At 38.6% G+C, this 23,462-nt stretch overlaps 1 protein-coding gene and 1 pseudogene across 1 annotated transcript; both read left to right on the top strand.

The window, feature by feature from the left end:
* Nucleotides 1-2,710: 2,710 nt before the first annotated feature.
* Nucleotides 2,711-4,378, top strand: LOC148579886 (uncharacterized; annotated as a pseudogene).
* A 25-nt stretch (nucleotides 4,379-4,403) lies between these two features.
* On the top strand, nucleotides 4,404-5,322 carry LOC107620760 (uncharacterized). Its single transcript, XM_088491290.1, has 4 exons — nucleotides 4,404-4,554; nucleotides 4,659-4,863; nucleotides 4,959-5,092; nucleotides 5,168-5,322. Exons 1-4 carry the CDS (start codon nucleotides 4,404-4,406, stop codon nucleotides 5,320-5,322), a joined length of 645 nt encoding a protein of 214 aa, XP_088347416.1.
* Nucleotides 5,323-23,462: the final 18,140 nt, after the last annotated feature.

Raw genomic sequence — 23,462 nt, 5'->3', positions numbered from 1 at the left:
TGTCCTCTCCCTTATGTGCATAGCTAAATACCCTTTACTAAGCTGCTTTGGTTTTAATGTGCAACATGGATGACAGTTTGATAAGCACTATTCCAATTAAATAAAGATTTAAGTAATGCCAATACTAGTTACTTTAAATAGTATTTCGAATAGCTAATTTTTGTCTTATTAGTTTGGATGTTATGTATGTCTGACACCTGATATTATCCATGTAGCCTTATGGATGTTAACTGATTGGAATTACGGATGTTATTGTCCATTCTGTACTATACTCGGCACGAAGCAGCCTTGGGTAAAATTTTGAATTAAACTCATTTATATATTTGGGTGTACTAGATTTACTTGATCAGATTATATTTGTGCTAGGTGGCCTTTTTTATTATCACTTATAGTTGTTCATCCTCCAATTTATTTAAACAGAAATTGTAGCCAAGATTCACAAAATGGATGCATTGGGGGGGATAAAGTGTGTATGAACAAGACATTTATGGAAATGCCCACAAGGGAGGAGACATTGGCCGACACGCCAATGGTAACTGCAACAGATGATAATGTTGATGAAGGGCCTTCCGAGGAAAGGCAAGTTACTGATTTTTCAGTTATAGTATGAAATTTTAATGGTCTAACCTGCCTCATTTTAATAGTATACCAGCATAATTTTTTTTTATTTGGGCATCTGCGTTGACATAATTAATCATTACATTTATTTGTATATAAAGATTTACCATCTATAAAGTAATTTTAATATACGTTACCTACGTATAATATTGTGCTTAGTTAAGAAGGATGGCAACATTAGGGGTTGTAACTTGTAGATTTATCTTGAATAGGAGTTCGAATAGCTAATATTTATCATTTAAATTTGGATGTTATGCATGCCTTATACCCGATGTTATCTGTGTGCCATTATGGTTGCTAACTGGTTGGCACTGCGGATGTTACTATCCATTCTTTACTTTATTCTGCACGAAGAAGTTTTGGGTAAACTTTCGAATTAACATCATTTATACATTTAAATTTACTTGATCAGATCAGATTTGTATCAGGTGTCTTTTGTTATTATCATCTATAGCTGCATAACTTCTAATTTATTTAAACAGAAACTATAGTCAAGAGTCCCAAAACAGGTCCATTAGGGAGAATACTGTGAGCATGAAGAAGACATGTGCTAAAACGCTCACAAGGGATGAGACAATGCCTGACACACCTGTTGAAAACAGAACATATGATAATGTTGATGAAGGACCTTCAAAGAAAAGGCAAGTTAGATGAATTTAACAATAATACGACGTATTGATAATTATAGTAGGTGCATGACTTTTTATCTCTGACTCTTTCCTGCTTTTGAGGTAGAATGTTTAATCAATAATAGATGTTATCCATCTAATCTTATGCTGGTTACACAACTTTCTTTATTTTAGTTCGCGCTCAGTTAGGAGCACTTAATTGTTAAGAGCACTCAGTTAAGAGCACTTAATTGTTAATGAATGTGCAGGGAATCCGGAGAAATTGCAATGGTAGTGTATGTTGAGCCAGAGGACCCAGCTCAAGTTGACTTTTCAATCCCGTCATTCTCGCTTGGCATCACTCAGATGCACATACCGGACTCAACACCGGGATCTCCGGTAACAAATGAACGAAATTTAATTCTGGAACCTGAAGCACCAGAAAACATAAGAAAAACAAAAGATGTGGTGGACACACTAATGCCATCTGGGGGTGCTGCAAGGCCTACAAGCAATGTTCTGAAAACCGGTTTGAATCGGCCGATCAAACCGGTCAAACCGTGAACCGGACGCAAAGACGGTTTAGGCAATCAGTAAAACCGAGAAAAATGAAAATCGGAGTTGAACCGGCCAGTAACCGGTCGGTCGAACCGAATCATGACCCGGCCGGTTTTTGGGCTGGCTAGCAAAACGCTGCCGTTTATGCCACTGAAACCCTAAATCAATGATGTGAATCCCTAATTAGCTTCATCCATTCACCATTCTCATCGAGCAAGGTTCTGACTTCTGAGAATGCCATCACAGTCTCTCACACGACCACACGGGTTCGGCGTCGCCCAGTCACCTCCGTCGCCCAGTCACCTCCGTCGAGCAGTCACCTCCGTCGCAGAACAAAAGCTCCATCGCGCAGTCACCTCCTTCGACCAGTGACCTCCGTCGCGCAGCAGCCGTCATTGCTCGGAACAGCCACCTCCATCACGCAGTAGCCGTCGTCCCTTGAAGGTGCTTCACCACTGCTTGGTTCACCCGGCGTCGCTGTCTCCTAAGTCCCACTCTCCCTATTGCATATTCTGTACTTAAATCCTTGAAGGTGCCTTCGAGCTTCAAGAGTTCCAGGTACTTTTTTTTTAGTTATGAACTTATGATTGTTTGATTGAATCATTGAATAACTGTTGCATGATGAACTCTGATATTGTGAACTCTAATACTGTGAACTGAACTCTGTTCGTTGAGTAGCTCTGGAACTCTAATACTGTAAACTAAACTCTGTTCATTGAGTAACTCTGATATTTCATAATTGTGACATGATGAACTGCTAAACTGTGAACTCTTTGATTGAGTAGCTCTTTGATTTTGCTTTGTTTACTGAACTAGATTTTGTTGTTTGTTGAATAATTGTGAATAATTTTGAATAATTTTTTATGTTGTTTGTTGTGAACTTGAAAGATGAGATTATTGGGTTGGGTTGCTGGTAATGTTTAAGTATGGATGAAAGTATCAACTAAGAACTACCTAGGAATAATAATGCTGAAAATAATTCTGCTTCGAATGAACGTTCTCTTCCTCCCGTGACTAACGAAAGTCAGTCACAAACTTCTAGTGTTCGAGGGAAAACTGATCCTGCTTGGAGATACATTGCTTTACAAAATATAAATGGAAAACCGTATTACCAATGCTTATTTTGTCTGAGTACTTTTGGGGGTGGGGGAATTAATAGAATGAAAAAGCATTTGGCGAAGATAGGTGGAAACATTAAGAAGTGTTCTAAGGTCTCGTATGATGTAGAAAAACAAATGGAAGTTTTATTGAAAGAGATTCAGAAAAGTAAAACTAGTAAAAGGAAAGTAAGTTTCAACGAAGAGGGTACTGATAAGTGTGAGGATGCAATTGATGAAGCAATAGCACAAGAAGAACAACAAACTCCGAGTCAGTTACCAACTAAGGAGGTTATTGGAGGTGATCCAAAAAAGAAATCAAAAACCATTATTCCTCCTATGTTTGCACCAAGAACAACTCTGGGAAGTCAACCAAGTCTGAAAAGCGTGTTTCAAAACAAAGAGGCGCTTCATGAAGTTGATAAGCGAGTGGCTAGATGGCTTTTGGATTGTAGGATTCCTTTCAATGCGGTTATGTCACCCTTTTTTCAAGATATGTTGGATGGTGTTGCTGGCATTGGGCCTGGTTATAAAGGTCCTTCTTATGACTCTTTGAGGGTTAACTTATCAGTCGATCTCAAAAGGGAGTGTCAAATGGTTGTTGATAGCTATAGGTCTGCTTGGAAAGAAACTGGATGTACTCTCATGGCTGATGGTTGGACAGATCAAAGGTAAAGAACGTTGATTAATTTTTTGGTTTATTGTTCGAAAGGGATGTGCTTTGTGAAATCTGTAGATGCCTCAAGTATGGTTAAAAATGCTTCAAGCTTGTGTGACTTGTTTTCAGAGGTGATTGAATGGATTGGACCTGATAATATTGTTCATGTAGTGACAAATAATGCTGCGAACTATATTGCTGCTGGTAGGCTTATTAATAAAAAATTTGAAAATATTCACTGGTCACCTTGTGCTGCTCATTGCTTGAATCTTATTCTAAAAGATATAAGTAGCATGCCACATATTTCTAGCCTTGCAACACGTGCCTCAAAGATTACCGTGTTTGTGTATAATCATACGGTGTTCTTGTCCTGGCTAAGACAAAGAACTGATTGGAAGGAGATTGTTCATCCAAGTGCAACTCGTTTTGCCACTGTCTTCATCACATTGATGGGTATCTTTGAGCGCAAACCGGATTTACAATCATTGGTTGTTGATACACACTTTACCGGACACAAATTAGGAAGGAGTGCTAATGGTAGAGCTGTGGGTACAATTATCCTAGATAATAAATTTTGGGATGATTATTTTACTGCATGCCAAATTGTGAGTCCGTTGATTAAATTGCTGAGGTTGGTAGATGCTGATGATAAACCATCATTGGGAATTGTTTATGAAGGTATGCTGAGGTCAGAAAATGGAATCAAAGAAATGTTCAAGCATAGGAAGACTGCATATCAACCTTACACAGAGATTATCAACTCAAGATGGGACAAACATTTGAAAAAAAAGTCTTCACGCAGCAGCTTATTTCTTGAATCCTGCTTGCTTTTTTTCTGAAAATTATAGAGAAGCACCTGATGTCATGCGAGCTTTGCTTGATCTTGTTACATTGCATTGCAAGGTTAATAATTTAGATTCAGTTGAGGCAATAAAAGAAATATACTTATATAAAGATCAAAAGGAAAGCTTTGATAGGCCTGAAGCTGTTCCAGCTGCAAAAAAACTTCAACCTGGTAATAATATCTATTTGATAATAAGCTTTAGTTATTTATTATTTATTGTTTTGGTTTCCTTAATTTGATAACTAATATTTGAGATATGGGGTTGTAACTTGTAGATGAATGGTGGAGGTTGTTTGGTAGTTCTACTCCATGTTTACAAAACATGGCAATTCGCATTCTTAGCCAAGCATCTGCTTCTTCAGGGTGTGAAAGGAATTGGAGTCTTTTTTATCAAATTTATACAACAAGAAGGAATAGATTGGAACATGATAGGCTAAGTGATATTGTGTATGTTACATATAATTTGCGTCTTAAATCCAGGTAATATATATTTCATCCTTTCATTCCATATCATTAGATTTTGTATAGTTAATATACTAGACTTATCATATATTGTATTTAATTTGTTAGGAAAGAAAGAAAAAAAGAAAGCTAAAGTTGCAATATGATCCAATCGATATTGAAAAGATTGATATGGTTGATTTTTGGTTGACGGAAGAGGTTGTTGAAAAAGAGTCTGATCTTCCAAGTAATATTGAAGACTTGCTTGGTGAATATTAAATTAGACAATAAATTACAATAGCTTTGATCTTTAATTTATTGATAATGTGTTATATTTTGTTAGATGAGATTGATGCTGATTTAGATCAAGGTGGTGGTGGTAGTAGTAGTACATTTTATGCTGCACCACTTGCTTTTTCTGGTCCAAGTAGTGGAAATGAAGGTGATGATATCAATGACGTAAATCTGCAGCAAGTTATGGAGGATTTTGATTATTGATGACAAACTTGGATCATTTTGATGTTGCTATGTTATGTTTGATTGGTTGTTTTGTTTTTTGACTTTTGAATTTGTATTTGAATGAGATTATAACATTCTGGTTTATGTAGTACTTTTAATTTGAATGATATTTTAGAGTTTACATTAGACTATAATTATATTTTCATGTGTTTATTTATATTTTATTTATTATTTTATTATAAAACGGTTTTTTTGGTTCAACCACGGTCGAACCGGTTGAACCTATGAACTAGTGAACTAGTAGCTAGAGCGGTTCAATGACCGGTTCGGTTTTCAGAACCTTGCCTACAAGTGATGACATGAACAGGATATACAAGTGAGCGACATATCGTAGGGGTGCAAAGAATGCCACTCTCGCGTGGATTCACAATGGTGATGATTGTAAGACCCAGAACTTTTGAAAAGTTTTATTATAACGAAGTCTCAAATCATATAGTTATGTACAATTTTAATTTCAGAAATTATCTTATTAAAGATAATTAAAGCAAGTTTTGATTAATTGAATTTCAAATAAATTAAGGTTAATATCCAATTTTACAATTATTGAATTATTTTTTATATTTAAATTATAAAGTTGGTAGTCAGGAAATAATAAGAATTTTATATGATTTGGACTAAATAATTAATATTTTAAAATATTAATACTACTGTTTTGGAAAATAAAGAAATTAATTGTATTATTTCCAATTTTTGGATTTGAGCATTTTATTGAAAATAATTTGTAAAATCGATGAACAAATAGTATTTTTATACACTATTATTGTTGGATTAAAATTTATTTCTAATTACTATATTATCCCTATTTTGATTTGAAATTACTAAACTAAACCTAACCCTAATTTTCACACAACACTCTTACCCTTTCTCCCTAACCCTCAGCAGCCACACCCTAACCCTTCTTCCTTACCGCCAGCAGCAACGCACACAAGATTTCCCTTTTATGAAAGAAAGAAAAGAAGAAAGGAAGGGGGAGACTGGGAAAGGGATCGCCAAACGGAGAAGAAGGGGGATGATGAATGACAGCACTGGCGGGCGTCACTGTCACTGCGCCGCCGTGTTACACAGGGTGAGAGAGCGAGGAACAGACAAGAGAGGGAGAGGGTTGTGCCGCCACAGTCGTTCAGGGAGAACGCCGGGGAAGGAGAAGCTGCTACGCTGCCCAAAACTGCATCCAACTCGCCGCCGTTCAGGCTCCAATTTGCCGTCACCATCGTGCAGTTGCCGCCGTGAAGTAGCCTCGCATCCGCCGCCGTCTTCATGGGGCTTGTGTTGCCGCGGTCGCTCTTCCCCGTGAAACCCGTCGCCGCCGCTGCTGTAACCCCACTGATAAACCCATATTTTATGATATATTTTGTGCTCAATTTAGGTGATTTATTCAATCCTTCACTCACTTATTCATGAAAATTGCATGGTTTTACTTTCCCTTCCTTATTATGTGATGTATGTGAAAAAACATGTTTCCTATTCTTTAAAAATAATTATTTTAATTACCCTTTATTTCCATTCGATATCGTGATTCGTGTGTTGAGTAGTTTCAAATCTTCTAAAGCAGGAATGACTTAAAGGATGGAAAGGAAACATACAAAAATGGAAGGAAAGCACAAAACAGAGTTTTTGGAGAAACTAGCAGTGACGCGATCGCATGGACGACGCGGCCGCATGCCAGCACGAAATGGCAGTGATGCGACCGTGTGATTGACGCGATCGCGTGCCTTAAGCGAAACGCATATGACGCGGACGCATGACAGAAGCGACCGCGTGATAAGGAAAACTTCAGATGACGCGACCGCGTGACCCACGCGAACGCATGACAGAGGCCACGCACCAGAAATTACAGAAAATACTCCTAGCGATTTCTGAAGCCCTTTTTGGCCCAAATCCAAGTCCAGAAGGCACAGATCAGAGGTTATGAAGTGGGGGAATGCATCCATTCGAGGAGAGTCTCCAATTATTCACTATTCATGATTTAGATGTAGTTTTTAGGGAGAGGTTCTCTCCTCTCTCTCTCTTAGGATTAGGATTTAGGATTTTTCTTGCTTTCATGATTGCCCCTTTTTATCAGGTTCAATATTCCTTTTTAATTACTTATTTTCTCAATTTAATTTATGAATTCTTCTGTGTTACAGATGATTCTTTTAATTAATGTTATTTGAGGTATTTCAGTCTATTATTGCTCTCTTTTATTTATGTTACTGTTGCCTCCAATCTGAAGACATTTTTATTCGAATAGATCTACTTTTTTCCCTTTTGGTCTTGGTTAAGAAATCAGTAACTCAGGAGTTATCAAACTCAACATGATTGATAATTGTTACCTTTGCTAATTGAATTGAACTTCAATAATCCCAATCTTTTCTTAGGAAGTAACTAGGATCTGAAGATCAAACTAATTAGTCGCTTGACCTTCCTTTGCTTTAAGTAAAGGTTAACTAAGTGGAATTAAGATTCAATTTTCATCATCATTGATAAGGATAACTAGGATAGGACTTCCAATTTCTCATACCTTGCCAAAAGTTTATTTTACAGTTATTTATTTATTTTACTTGTCATTTAAATTACTTGTTCCTCATCTTCAAAACCCCAATTTACAATCTTCATAACCAATAATAAGAACATACCTCCCTGCAGTTCCTTGAGAAGACGACCCGAGGTTTAAATACTTCGGTTATCAATTTTTAAGGGGTTTGTTACTTGTGACAACCAAAACATTTGTACGAAGGGATTTCTGTTGGTTTAGCAACTATATCTACAACGCGACTATTTTTATAACATTCTTTACTAGCAAAAATCCTAACGTCAAAAATGACGCCGTTACCGGGGAACTGCAATCGTGTGCCTTATTATTGGTTATTGTAAATACTTTTCTTTTGCTTGTTTATTTGTCTTTATTTTCCCTTTTTTTAATTTTTATTAGCTACTATGAACTCTCACCCCTCTCGCTTTGAGTTTGGTTCTAATATTGTTGAAAGGAGTGAAAGTTATAACAAGAACATGCATCAAGGTCAGAGCAATCAAAGATGGATGGAGCCAAGTGGATCTGATCAACCCTTTAGGCAACAACACCCTCCAAGATATCATGGACAAAGACCATTCTACAATGCATATCAAGCCAATAGACATGGTGGATAACCTTGTAGTTACCCACAAGCCCCACCCTGTGCTTATAGGCCATCCTCTCAACATAACTTCGAACCACCACACTCACAAGCTCCTTTTCACCATTCACCACCATATGATCCTCATTTACCCCAATTCCAATCCAATTACTCCCAAACACCACCATTTTCCCATGTACCACGTCCAAATCCATCACCCCGAGAATCAGAGGTTCGCCTCAAGGAAACAGTAGATCAACTTCAAACAACCCTTCATCAACTGGAGCAAGTAGTAAGTCAATTATCTTCTAGACGTTCGAACATTCAAGGACCTCCCGCAGCCCCATGTGGACAATCTAATGAAGAGTGTAGTATGAAGGAGATACTAGAAACTCCAGTAGATAGAACAGGGCATGACTTCATACTGGAACAAGTAGAGGAAGCTATCATTGTAAAAGAAGAAGAGTTGGTTGAAGACTTAGGAGAAGCTGAACTTCCATGGGAATCTAGAATTGTGGAAAATTCTGTCAAGCACATTATAATTGATGCTAAGGAGGATAGTGCACAACTCCCAAAGCAAGTCTTTTATGAAGAACTAGACGGAATAATCCAAGAAGCAAGTTTCCTTGATGATGATAATCTCAAGTCAAGTTCTCCTAGTAATGAACTTGCATCCGCAAGTGAATTCTCTGAGATCGAAAAATCTTCCCCAAGTGAATACGAAGATGATGTGGAGGTAGATTTCTCTCAACCTCCCGTTTATGACTTAAGTGACGAGGAAGACGTAGAAGGCTTTGATCAGGACATGGATGCATTTGAAGGAGTCCGCAAGGAAGTGAAGAAATTCACAGAAGAGCACAAGGGAGTAGAACTTACAGAACCACTGGAAACACCTATCCCAAGGCCATTACCACCCAATACAAGCTTCAAGTGGGTATAATCCTTAACCTTTAGCTTTATTTTTCCACTTGAATATGGGTTGCTTGAAACAGATGGCCAGCTTAGAGCTCTCTGCGGCTTTAAGAGTAAGAAGGAAATGGCTCGTACTCAGAGCTGGTGCACAAGGTTCAATAAGGTTCCAAGCTTCAACTCGAAGTGCATGGATTGGCATCATGATCAATCGAATGGATCTCGGAAAATGTTTGGTCACCATGGTGAGAATCTACTTTCTAAACCGCCCGGATGGAAAAATATAGATCAAGACGGAGGCGGATTTAAAAGCAAAGTTTGGGATCCTGGAATCTATTCTGACATTCGCCACTCCAGGAACCTGAGAATCTGTTTGAAGCTGCTCAGAAGCTTTACATGCCTAGTTTGGGACCCCGGAGGCCATTGGCATTCCAAACATTGGTGGAGATTTCCAAATGAATTTAAGCATAAGCCGCCATAACAGGAAGCTCATCCAATATCCAACTTAAGGACTTTAACTAAAAGTGCTAGGTGGGAGACAACCCACCTTGGTATGGTCGTTCCTTTTTCAGTTTTATTTCGTGTTATTTATTTTTATTTCCTTTTCAATTGAACCTGAATATTATTCACTCGCATTGCATACTGCATAATTGCATACCTGCATAAAAAAAAAAAAAGAAAGGGCGCGCGACGCGACCGCATCACTCATGCGATCGCGTCAGTTGCGAAAAACACTTCCCACGCGTCCGCGTCATTCACGCGACCGCGTGATCTGGAAATCGGCGTAAGGATCCAACGCCTAGAAAGTTGGGCTGGAATCGTGCGGCTGTTGCGCGTTTCGCACAAAACGTCCCACGCGGTCGCGTCCCTGACGCGATCGTGTCACTTGCACAACACCCATCCCACGCGAAAGTGTGAGCGACACGATCACGTCGCGTGGATTGCACAACACCCCAAAGGAGACAGAGAGTTGCGCTAAAACGACGCTGGAATTGTGTATTTAGAATAATTTCCAACGACGCGGTCGCATGCCTCACGCGACCGCGTCATTCATCCTTTTACCCATTCCATGCGATCGCATCACTCACGCGATCGTGTCAACCCCCATTCCACCCCAGCCACGTGACCGCGTGCCCAACGCGATCGCGTGGATTCAAATTCGATAACACCCAGCCACGCGAAACCCTACCCATTCGCGCCCCCCCTAACCCCCTTCTCCTTCCTCTCTTCTTTGGAACCAACCACCACCAACTTCCAGCCACCACCACCGCCCCACCGTCGACCACCCAGATCCCACCGCAATACCACCCCCTTCTTCCTTCCCTCTCTTTCTTCTTCTTCTTTCCTCTTCTTCCCTCCACCACCGCTACCCCCTCCGCGACAACCATCGCCCACCGCGCCGTCACCGCCGCGCCTCCACCCACCACCCACGCCCCCCTTCCCTTCCTTTCCCCTTAAACCCTACCCCCATTACCCTACCCGAAACCCCCTGCCTCCGAACAGCCACCACCGTCGTGCCAACCACCCTCAACCGCTGCGTCAGCCACCACCGCAGCCACCCCCTACCATCTCTCTGCCCCACTTTCATTCATGCTTCTTTTGTTATTTGCCTCCTTGTTTTTCTGTTTTTATTATATCCTTGATTTCTATTTTTCAGGATGTCTAACACCTAAAGAAAAGGAAAAGGTAAGGCAACAAATGGCAAACATAAAAGAGGAGAATCCTCTATGTCCATCCTGGACATCATGCATGATGACTCCTGGCGGGAGAAACACTTTACCCCGCAGGAGAAGGCTGACCAGCTACTCCTTGCTACTAATCCCATCAAGTTTGCAAACAAATACTGCGAATTAAAGAATCCGGTGTTTGCAACCTCCTGGAACCTGTAGCTGGAGCGGACTCTGAAAATTCCGGAAGAACTCCAGCAATACACCTCTGATCAGATCAAACAAAGAGGCTGGTTCTTCTTGGAGAGAAACCTGACTGAGGTCAATGCTTCTTGGGTAAGAGAGTTTTACTGCAATTACTTCAAAACTTCCCTAGATGCAGTGAACCTAAGAGGGAAGCAGATACTGGTCACTGAAGAGGCCATTGAGGATATTTTGAAGCTTCTGCCTAAATCTAATCAGCCAGATGGTTATCAAAAGGCTGAGGAGGACATGCGCTTCATGAGATTTGACTGGGATGCCGTCAAGACAAGGATAGCCCTTGACCCGACTGTTCCATGGGTCATGGGTCAGAACACCACCATGCCTAAGGGAATCAAGCAGATTTACTTAAATGATGAGGCTCGGCTATGGCATCAGATCCTGAGCAACTTTGTTATGTCGAGTACCCATGAAACGGAGCTACCTGCCGCTATGATCACCCTCCTTTGGTGTGTGATGGAGGGTAAGGACCTGTACCTACCACGCTTCATCCGGTACTACATGGCCAGGGTCCACGTCCGAGGCACTCTCCCCTTTTCATATCTGATTACACAGCTAGGCCGTCGAGCTGACGTGCCTTGGGAGGATGCTGATGAGAAGCCACCTGCTGCAGAATGCAAGAAGATTACCCCTCACAGTAGGAACTTTCTGGCTTTGGGCTACAGACCTCCATTCCTCACATCTCCTGGTGAGACAGCCACACTATCTGCTGGCCCCTCTTCTTCTACAGCTACCCCTGCTACCACCACTGCACCTCCACCTATCTCAGAGCCAGTTTATCACCTAGTACACTGCCTGTTTCAGCAGCTAGACCAGATGGAGCGCCGCAACCGGCGCCGATATGAGAGATCTGAGCATCGCAGCAAGCGACGCTATGAGCACCTGAAGCTGATGATCCGTTCTGGCAGCGACATCCCCTCCGAGCCTGACACACCATCAGAGCCATCTGAGGAGGAGGCGGCTGATCACGAGGCGAAGACCCATCCACAGAAAGAGGCTGCGCAGGCAAGCACAGAGCAGGCTGCATCACAGCAGGAGGCCCTGCCTCAGATTCAGGCTGCAGACCCAGAGATCCCTATTCAGTCAGCACCCCCTCTACGGCAGGCAGATCCTTAGACCACCCCCACAGAGACTCCGGCTACCCATCCTTCCAGTGATGACACCCCTTTACACCCTGCTTGAGTGAGCATCAGGGACGATGCTTCATTTTAAGTGTGGGGAGGTCGCCATCTCTGGCGTATTTTTTGGTGAACCACTACAGACTCTTTTACTTTATTTTGCTACTTTTCTGTATTTTTCTTTTTTTTTTATTTTCTCAGTACTTATACATTGCTATTTTCATGTATTTTTACTATATTTCTGCATGCTGCACTTTAGTTCATATTTTAGCCATTTAGTTTAGTTGCAATTCTAACTTATTAGTTATAGAAAATGTGGATTAATTAGTATAGTTTACCCTTTTTAGCATAAGATAACTTAGTTTAAATTGAAAATATAAAAAGGAAGTAAACTAGAGACTTTAACATAATAAAAACAATCCACACACCTTGTATATAGCATTACATGTTAGTTAATTAACAACATTTCATCAAGGAGAAACACTAAAACTTTAAAGCCTCCTTAAGATTTACGTTGAGAATAATGGGAACTCTTAATTTTTATTTGCATGACATATATAACTGATATATGATTTTTGAATTAGAGAACACACAGCCTGTGAGTTTTGAGCTTAATTGTATGGTTACATTCAAACCATAATTTTTATTCCTGTGTGTTCCGCCCTTCTTTTTTTATTCTGGTGTTCTTTACTTTGTTTTAATCTATATGTCCGATTATAGAATATAGATACATACCAAGAAAGTGATTGAGGCCATTGTTTAATTCTAGCTCACTTATCCCAAATTAGCCTACCTTTTACATCACCCTTGTTAGCCCCTTGAGCCTTTAAATCCCCTCTTATTCTATAAACCACAATACTAGCCTTAAGCAGAAAAACAAAATAAAAATCCCAAGTTAAATCCTTGGTTAGCTTAAGATAGAAAGTGTGTATTGTTTAAGTGTGGGAAACCTATTGGGAACATGGATGATAAAAACAAAGGGTAGAAAGTTAAAAAGAATAAAATAATTCAAAATAAAAATTTTGGGAAGCATGCTCATGTGAAATCAAAATAATTGAATTACCATGTGCATCAAAAAAAAATTATTTTTCAGTATTTGAATAAAGGGGATACAAAAGAATTCCCCAAATGCAAAATAAAGCAATGCACATGGGACAAAATTAAAACTAATGCATGAGCATGTAACATCAAAAGTGGGAAAATTTGGATGAATAGGTAAAGAAATTATTGCCTTACAAAGTATGTATGTTAGGTGAGATCTTAGACTAATCAAGGATTCACTTATTAGCTCACTTAGCCTTATACATATACCCTTACCTTTACCTTGGCCCCATTACAACCTTAATTAAAGACCTCATGATTTTTGTATGCCTATATTCTATAATTGTTGATTGATTAGATGAAGAACGAAGTTATAGAAAGTAAGGATAAAAAGAAGAATAGAGTGATTAACCCAATAAACACTGAGTGACTAGAGAGTAAACACAAAATCCAGTGAGGGTTCAATAGCTCATCAACATATATCTCTGCTTAAATTGTTAATTGTCTTGCAAGTTTGTAAAATATTTTTCTTTCCTATCTCAATTGTAAAAGTGCTTCATCATTATCTAAGGTTTGGCTATGCATATATGATTCCTTGAGAATGTGAATTAATTTAACTACATGTAAGTTTTATATACAAGTGAATAACAATTAGAATTGTATGATTCATTTAGGTAGTTACATTTAGAATAGATTGCATTGCATGAGATTCCACCACTTCAACCTTACCTTACTCTTTATCTTGGATTTAGCATGAGGACATGCTATTGTTTAAGTGTGGGGGAGGTTGATAAACCCATATTTTATGATATATTTTGTGCTCAATTTAGGTGATTTATTCAATCCTTCACTCACTTATTCATGAAAATTGCATGGTTTTACTTTCCCTTCCTTATTATGTGATGTATGTGAAAAAACATGTTTCCTATGCTTTAAAAATAATTATTTTAATTACCCTTTATTTCCATTCGATGTCGTGATTCGTGTATTGAGTAGTTTCAGATCTTCTAAGGCAGGAATGACTTAAAGGATGGAAAGGAAACATACAAAAATGGAAGGAAAGCACAAAACAGAGTTTTTGGAGAAACTGGCAGTGACGCGATCGCATGGACGACGCAGCCGCATGCCAGCGAGAAATGGCAGTGACGCGACCACGTGATTGACGTGATCGCGCGCCTTAAGCGAAACGCATATGACGCGGACGCATGACTGAAGCGACCGCGTGATAAGAAAAACTCCAGATGACGCGACCGCGTGACCCACGCGGACGCGTGACAGAGGCCACGCACCAGAAATTACAGAAAACGCTCCTAGCGATTTTTGAAGCCCTTTTTGGCCCAAATCCAAGTCCAGAAGGCACAAATCAGAGGTTATGAAGTGGGGGAATGCATCCATTCGAGGAGAGTCTCCAATTATTCACTATTCATGATTTAGATGTAGTTTTTAGGGAGAGGTTCTCTCCTCTCTCTCTTAGGATTAGGATTTAGGATTTTTCTTGCTTTCATGATTGCCCCTTTTTATCAGGTTCAATATTCTTTTTTAATTACTTATTTTCTCAATTTAATTTATGAATTCTTCTATGTTACAGATGATTCTTTTAATTAATGTTATTTAAGGTATTTCAGTCTATTATTGCTCTCTTTTATTTATGTTACTGTTGCTTCCAATCTGAAGACATTTTTATTCGAATAGATCTACTTTTTTCCCTTTTGGTCTTGGTTAAGAAATCAGTAACTCAGGAGTTATCAAACTCAACATGATTGATAATTGTTACCTTTGCTAATTGAATTGAACTTCAATAATTCCAATCTTTTATTAGGAAGTAACTAGGATCTGAAGATCAAACTAATTAGTCGCTTGACCTTCCTTTGCTTTAAGTAAAGGTTAACTAAGTGGAATTAAGATTCAATTTTTATCATCAATGATAAGGATAACCAGGATAGGACTTTCAATTTCTCATACCTTGCCAAAAGTTTATTTTACAGTTATTTATTTATTTTACTTGCCATTTAAATTACTTGTTCCTCATCTTCAAAATCCCAATTTACAATCTTCATAACCAATAATAAGAACATACCTCCCTGCAGTTCCTTGAGAAGACGACCCGAGGTTTAAATACTTCGGTTATCAATTTTTAAGGGGTTTGTTACTTGTGACAACCAAAATATTTGTACGAAGGGATTTTTGTTGGTTTAGAAACTATATCTACAACGTGACTATTTTTATAAAATTCTTTACTAGCACCCACGTCATCGTCCAAGGAGCGCCGCTGACCCGTCACTGCTACCAGGGCCCGTCGCCATCACCATCACAAGCTTGAGAGAGGGGAAAACGAGCAGAATGCGAGGAAGAGGAGGAGCTCTCGTCACTGTTGTGTGCCCAGTCATCACGGCTGCTTCCAATTCCGCTGTTGATGCTACTGCCACTACCACCATTGAAACCCGCCAAATCTGCTCCTACTTCTGGTTTCTGGAATCTGACCAGAACGCCACTGTCGCTGTTGGGGTTGCTGGGAAGAGGAGCTCGAACGGGAGAGAGAGGACAGAAAGGATTGTTGCTGTCCTGGTCACCGGGCATAGCGCCAGTGTTGCCGAAGCCACCGCTGGGGCTATTACTGCTTGATTCAGTCGTTCTTTCTTAGTTTTGGTAAGCGTTTTCGTTTCGAAAGCCCTTTAGTTACTGTTCTGTTATTGTACGCTGAGGGTTGTGGCACAAATTGTTATAAGATTGAGTCTCAGTTATTATTTGTTGCGAGTAGAGTTGTTATGGTTGCTGAGAAAATGGTTTGGAGCTGAGGTTGCGGCTGCCGCCATTGCGGGCCGAGGAAGAACGAGTTTGTGGCGCATTTTTGAGTTTTCGAGTTTTGCGTATTGAGGTAGGGGCTTTTCTAAAATCTCAATTTTATAATTTGGAATTGTTATAAATGGATACCAATGTGAGAAATACACTTTTTAGTGATTGTGCAAGCCTTATGTATTGTCTGGCTATTTTGGATGAATGTGATTGTATGTTTGATTGGGTTATTATTTGGTTTTGATAAATGGATTGTTGCTGAATTGTCTCTTCAAAGTTTTGGAAATGAGTTTAATCAGTTGATAAAGAATTGATCTTGAGGCGACTTCTGATTATTGCTTGGTTTTGATAAATAGATTGTTGCTGAACTGTTTCTTTAAAGTTTTGGAAATGAGTTTAATTAGTTGATAATAATTTGATCTTGAGACGATTTCCTTGAGATATGAAAATGAGGTGAATGTTGGATTCGGTTTGCTTTTGAACTGATTTTGGGTTTTGAACCCTTTAAGGAGGGTTGTGGATTGGTTTGGATGGGACTCGGAAAGGGTGGCAGAGTCCAAGTTATAGGGGAGGTGCTGCCTAAATTCCAATAGAATCCGGGACTTTATTGAAATGTTATTTGGAAAATTATAATTTAAAGACTTCTACTATTTTATTTGGATTATTTAAGAAAGGGATGACTTATGCTTTTAAAATGGATTATTAAAAAGGAAATTATGATATAGTCTTGTTTCTTAAGAAAAGTATTGTATCTCTTTTGGGAGCAAGTTATTTAGATGAAACTTATGTTTTAAGGCTGTTTAAATGTGAGAAAGGTTTATGTCTTTGAATTTGACTTGAGGGTTTCAATTGGAGGAGTTTCAGTGACTTTGAAAGAACCTGAACATCTATTGACAAGTTTCATTTTACAATGTTTTGGGTAAAATTTTTAAGTACTCTTTGAATTCTGAATTTTTGCAAGACTAAAACAATTTTTGAGCAGTTTGAAATGCTTTAGAATTAATCATGGGATTGAATCTGGTTTTGTTTAAGTAAAGGAAATGGATTTGAAAGGAGTAATTAATTACACGACTCGGTTTGGCTTAGATCCTATTTTTATTACTCAAATCAGGAAGCCAAGGTTTTAAAGATTTTAAGCGAATTTGAGAAAATGAGTTATGTTATTCTCCCCTAAAGATTTAAGACTCTGCCGAGGAACTTTTGTTATAAAATCCCGTTGTTGGATGGATGATTTTGAATATTTCAAAATAAATCTTTAATTTGCCATGGTTTTGGAAGTTTTGGAAAGAGGATGCCAAGGGTGGCTTTGTTTTTAAAAGGGAAACTTACTTTGAGAAAAAGTGGCTTATGAGCCTGAGATGATTTGAGGAACGGGGACTTTAAAGCCAAGGCTGAAAAGTGTTGAAATTTGATTTCAAAGTGAAGTGAATTGAGAAAAGTGATTTATGGCTTGAATGATGATTTTATGAATTGGATGATGTCGGATGGTGGAAGTTGATAAACCACTATTTTATGGTTTATCTTGTGCTCAGTTGAGTGATTTTTATCAAGTCCTTGCCCACTTATTCATACGATTTGCATGATTTTACAATTCCTTCCAAGTCTTGTTCTATAATTGAAAACATGTTTCCTGGGCCTTTAAATTGCTAATTTTAATCGTCTCTTATTATCATTCGATGTCATGATATGTGCGTTAAGTGATTTCAGGGATTACAGGGCAGGAATGGCTTAGAGGATGGAAAGGAAGCATGCAAAAGTGGAAGGAATACAAGAAACTGAAGGAACTGCTAAAGCTGTCCAACCTAACCTTCTGGTACTAAATCGATCATAACTTGAGCTACAGAGGTCCAAATGATGAGGCTCCAGTTGCATTGGAAAGCTAACATCCGGGGCTTCGCAACGATATATAATTTGTCATAGCTTCCTCGAATCCAGACAACGCGCACGCGTGGATCACGCGGACACGTGACCTGGCAAAAACGTAATCCGCGCGAATGCGTGGACGACGCTTCCGCGTGACTTTGCAGCGACCTGTACGTACCAGAAATTACTGGGGGCGATTTTTGGGCTGTACATACCAGAAAATACAGATTAGATGCTATAAAGTAGGGGAATCGATCCATTCATTCACACAACATATACAACATTCATATTCATAATTTTAGGTTTTAGATGTAGCTTTTAGAGAGAGAGGCTCTCTCCTCTCTCTTAGGATTTAGGATTAGAATTAGGATTTAGGATTTCTATTATGATTAGGCTACTTCTCTTTAATCCAGGTTCAATGTTCCTTTAATTTATTTTCTACTTTTATTTATTCTATTACTTTAATTGTTATTTATCTTTTCAATTTGGCTTATGAACTTCATGTTAGAGTTGATTTCTTTATTTAATATAATTTGAGGTATTTCAGATTTATGATTGCTTTCTTTAATTTATGTTATTGATGCTTCTAATTAATCCAAATTATTTTCATTCGAGTAGATTTTCTTCCCTTTTGGCTTTAGTGGAGTAATTGGTGACACTTGAGTTATCAAACTCAGCAGTTGATTGGAAATTGGGATTGCTGATTGATTTGGATCCCTCTAAAGCTAGTCTTTCCATAGGAGTTGACTAGGACTTGAGGAATCAAGTTAATTAGTCCACTTGACTTTCCTTTATTTAGTAAGAGTTAACTAAGTGGGAGCAAAATCCAATTCTCATCACACTTGATAAGGATAACTAGGATAGGATTTCCAGTTCTCATACCTTGCCAAGAGATTCTCTTAATTATTAATTTATTTTTCTTGCCATTTAAATTACTTGTTCCCTATTTCAAAAACCCAAAACAAAAATATACAATTTCATAACCAATAATAAACACACCTCCCTGCAATTCCTTGAGAAGACGACCTGAGGTTTAAATACTTCAGTTATAAATTTTATTGGGTTTGCTTAAGTGATAACCAAAGTTTTTGTACGAAAGAATTTTCTGTTAGTTTAGAAACTATACCTACAATGCGATTAATCTTGTGAATTTCTCTGCTAGCAAGAATCTAATCGTCAAAATGGCGCTGTTGCCGGGAAATTGCAAACGTGTGCCTTATTATTGGTTATTGTAAATATTTACTTTTTCGTTTCTTTTTTTTAGTGTTTCTAGTTTTAGGAGTTTATTTTCATTAATTTTTATTAATTTTTGTCTTTAATTGCTACTATGAATTCTCACCCCTCTGGCTTTAAGTTTGGTTCCAATGTTTTTGTAAGGAATGGAAACTATAATGAAAAAAGGCATCAAGGTTGGAAGAATCAAAGATGGGAGGAGCCACAAGGATTTGATCAACCCTCTTGGCAACAACCCCCTCCAATGTGCTATAACCAACAACCATTCTGTGATGCATACCAAGACAACAGTTATGGTGTACCCTTCCGTGACAAACCACCTCCACCAAATTACTATGGTCAAGAGCCATTCCAGGGAGCGTACCAAGATGATAAATATGGTGGACCCCCTTGTAGTTACCAACAAGCCCCACCATATGCTTATGAACCACCTCCCCAACATACCTTTGAACCACCAAACTCACAAGCCCCTTTACACCATTCACCTCAATATTCACCATCTCCATATCCTTATCAAAAAGAACCACCTCCGCATTATGAGCCCTTTCTCCCAACAAATGAACTCTCTCATCCACCCCAACCTCCATTGGATAACAACACACTCATCTCTAATATCATTAGTCTCATCTCTACACTCCAAAATCTTATATCCCATATGAACCAACCCTCTACCTCCAATATTCAACCCTCAAGCTTTAGTGCACTTCCTTTTCAACCACATAATAATCTTCCCATCCCATCACCACCCTCCATGGAAGAGCACCCACATCCATCAATCCAAGAGCAAGATGATCCTAGTTATGCTATTGATATGGAACAAGAGAAAATGGATTGTCTTCGCGAATTCATACTTCATAAAAAGCTAGAGGAGGCCCTACAAGTGGAGGTAGTAGAGACCCTTGAAGTTGAAGAAGTGGTTGAAGAATTAGTGAAGGAAGACATCAAGGAGGAGTCTGATTTTATCTTAGAGCAAGAGGAAGCCTAAAATGTGGAGATAGGAGAGACCCTCGAAGATGAAGGAGTAGTTGAAAGGAGTTATCATGAAAAGAAAATCATCAAGGATGAGTACGATTTTATACTAAAACAACTGGACAAAGCAGTAATTATTGAAGAGGAAGAAGTGGTTGAAGACTTGGGAGATGCTGAACCTCCATGGGAAAGTCAAGTTATAGAGCCTCCTTCAAAGACGTTTGAAATTGATGTTGAAGAGGGTGTACAACCTCCAAGGCATATCATGGCTAAAGACTTTGAAGAGGTTGATCAAGAGATAAAGATTAAAGAAGAAAAAGCACAACCTCCCATGCCCTTGGTGAATAATGAAGAAGAGATTGGATTGGAAGAAAGCTACCAAGAGGAAGAGGTTGAAACTGAAGAAGCTTGCAAAGAGGTGGAAGTTATCAAGGGAGAGCACAAGGGAATGGAGCTTGAAATCACCTTCCCAAAGCCATTACCATCCAATACAACACTCAAGTGGGTAAAATACTTATCGTTGACCTTTACCTTCCCGCTTGAATATGGGTTACTTGAGACAGATGGTCAACTTCGAGCTCTTTGTGGCTTTACGAGTAAGAGGGAGATGGCTAGTGGTAGAAATTGTCATGCAAGATTTAATATGGTGAAAGGCTCAAAGTTTAAATGCCAAGGTTGGTGTAAAGCACAACTGAATGGGTCTAGGAGGCTGTTTGGATGCCTTAGGGAGAATTCTGATTGTTTACCACCCGGATGGAATCATGATGATCAACTTGAAGACGGGTGTAAAATCAAGATTTGGGATCCAAGAATATATGAGGATCAAATTTGGGAGCTCAAAGCTTGTGAAGAACTCCATCAAAGCTTGAGAAATTTACTTGGTATTGATAGAGCTTATTGGAAGTCCAAGCATTGGTGGAAGCTTCAAGATGAGTTCAAGCACAAGCCACCATGACAAGGAGCTCACCAAATGTCCAACTTACGGACTTTAACTAAAAGTGCTAGGTGGGAGACAACCCACCATGGTATATTCTTTCCTCTTTGTTCTTAGTTTTATTTTATTTTATTTTTATTCGTGTTTATTCATAATTTCTGCATATTCACCTGCATTCTGCATTTGCATCTACATATTGCATAAAAAAAATGCACGCGACGCGTAAGCATCGCTGTCGCGTCCGCGTCATAGGTGCGTTCTGAAGAAAAGAGAATTGAACAGAAAGTCACGCGAAAGCATGGCTGGATACGTGCCTTAGGCACAAATATGCCAACACGACCGCATCGCTGACACGTCCGCGTCATGTTGAAAAATAGCCTTCCCACGCGTCCGCGTCACCCACGCGACCGCGTGGCCCTGCAAAATCGACGTAAAGAGGTGTATGGCAGAGAGTTATGATGGAGTTGGGCTGGAATAGTTCTAGAAGCACAAGCCCTATCACGCGAACGCGTACCCCACGCGTCCGCGTCATTTTTCAAAATATGGCCATTCACGCGATCGCGTCATCCATGCGCACGCGTCACCCAGATTTTTAGCAAAATGCATATAAAACAGAGAGTTGTGCGTACGCGAGGCTGCACTCGCGCCAATAGCACAAATCAGGCCACACGATCGCGTGACCCACGCATCCGCATCACCTGAAAAATATCACACACCACGCGATCACGTGACCCACGCGATCGCGTGACCCACGCGTCCGCGTCGCATGCGCCGCACAGCCTATCCAAATCAGCACCAGATATCTTATCTTTTCTTCCCCAAATCTTCATTTTTCTTTTCCCTTCTTATTTCTTTCTTCTCTCTAGTTCCTTCTTCATTCTTTCTCATTTTTTTTTACTTTCTCCTCCCTTATTTTTCACTTTCATTGTCAAGGTTCTTTTCATTTTTTTTTCCTTTTTACTTTTTCATTATTATTTTTACTTATGTTTTCTTCTTCTTTTTCTTTTCACCTTCATTATCTATGTTTCTTTTTTCTTTCTTTTTCTTTTTGCATTATTTTAAATGGTGTTAGAAATTTATTTGGATGAGTGTTTTTCTTCTATAATTGCTTGTGGATTGTTTAGAAGTTATTTGACAATTTTTAATTATTTTAGGGTTATTTGTATGTTCAAATTCAATACTTTCAATCACATATTTACCATGTATACTAAGCACGGACGGACTTACGGGGGGACGAGTGGAGGCCTTGGCCCCCAACTTTTTTAAAAAAAGATTAATAGTAATAAGTTATTAAGTACGATTTAATTTTTTAAAATTTTATTTAGTATTTAGTCTAATATAAATAAAACTTCAGTCTAACCTAAATATTAATGATTTCTAATATCTAAAAAGTAAGTAACAATATTAAAAAAATATGAAAAGATATTATTACTAATATTTTTTAATTAAATAAAATTTTTCAACTCCCATAAAGTATATTTTTTTTCTTCTTGTGAGCGTCCTTTTTGATTCATTTGGTATTAATTTTCTCTGTTTCAACTACTACAACTGAGAGTTCTTTTTCAGCTATGAATATTGTGAAAAATAATTCAGAAACAAAATGAAAGATAAATTTCTTGCTAATTGTCTTTTAATTATATTAAAAAGAAAATTGCAGAAAAATTTGACACAAATTGTATTATCGATGAATTTTATGAAACAAAGAATCGACCACTTCGTTAATAAAAAGTACATATATATTTTTTGTACTTTAAAATATATTCTCTATTAGTATATTTTTGTAATGCATTTTACATTATATAATTTTTTGCATATTTTTTTAATATTATATATGTTATTGGCCCCCATGATACTATTTCTGGATCCGTCCCTGATACTAAGTGTTTGTGAAAAAGTCCGTATGGCACTGTGCATTATTTTAAATTATTCTATTCTACTACTCTAATGCCTGCTTTTCACAAAAACCCCTTTTTATATATAATTCATTAAAAATAATTGTCAATACAAACAGGTTGTTAGTTTAAAAGAGTTGGTAATCAAATTGGGCATTTAATACTTGATCTATGCTACTCATGCCTTTGCCGGCATGCAAATAAATATCTTGCATTTAATTTTCATTACATGCACTTGCTATATTTCCAGTGATGAACTTTTCACATGTAGTCATGACCATGTGTTAACGACATCCTTCTTTACCGTGCATTGATTATCACCTATACTATCCTCTCCCTTGCTCGAA

Source organism: Arachis ipaensis, chromosome B10, assembly GCF_059453495.1.
Source record: "Arachis ipaensis isolate K30076 ecotype BB chromosome B10, ASM5945349v1, whole genome shotgun sequence".
Taxonomy (NCBI): Eukaryota; Viridiplantae; Streptophyta; class Magnoliopsida; order Fabales; family Fabaceae; genus Arachis; species Arachis ipaensis.
The sequence above is the reverse complement of the archived record's forward strand: the minus strand, read 5'-3'. Positions and strand labels throughout refer to the sequence as shown.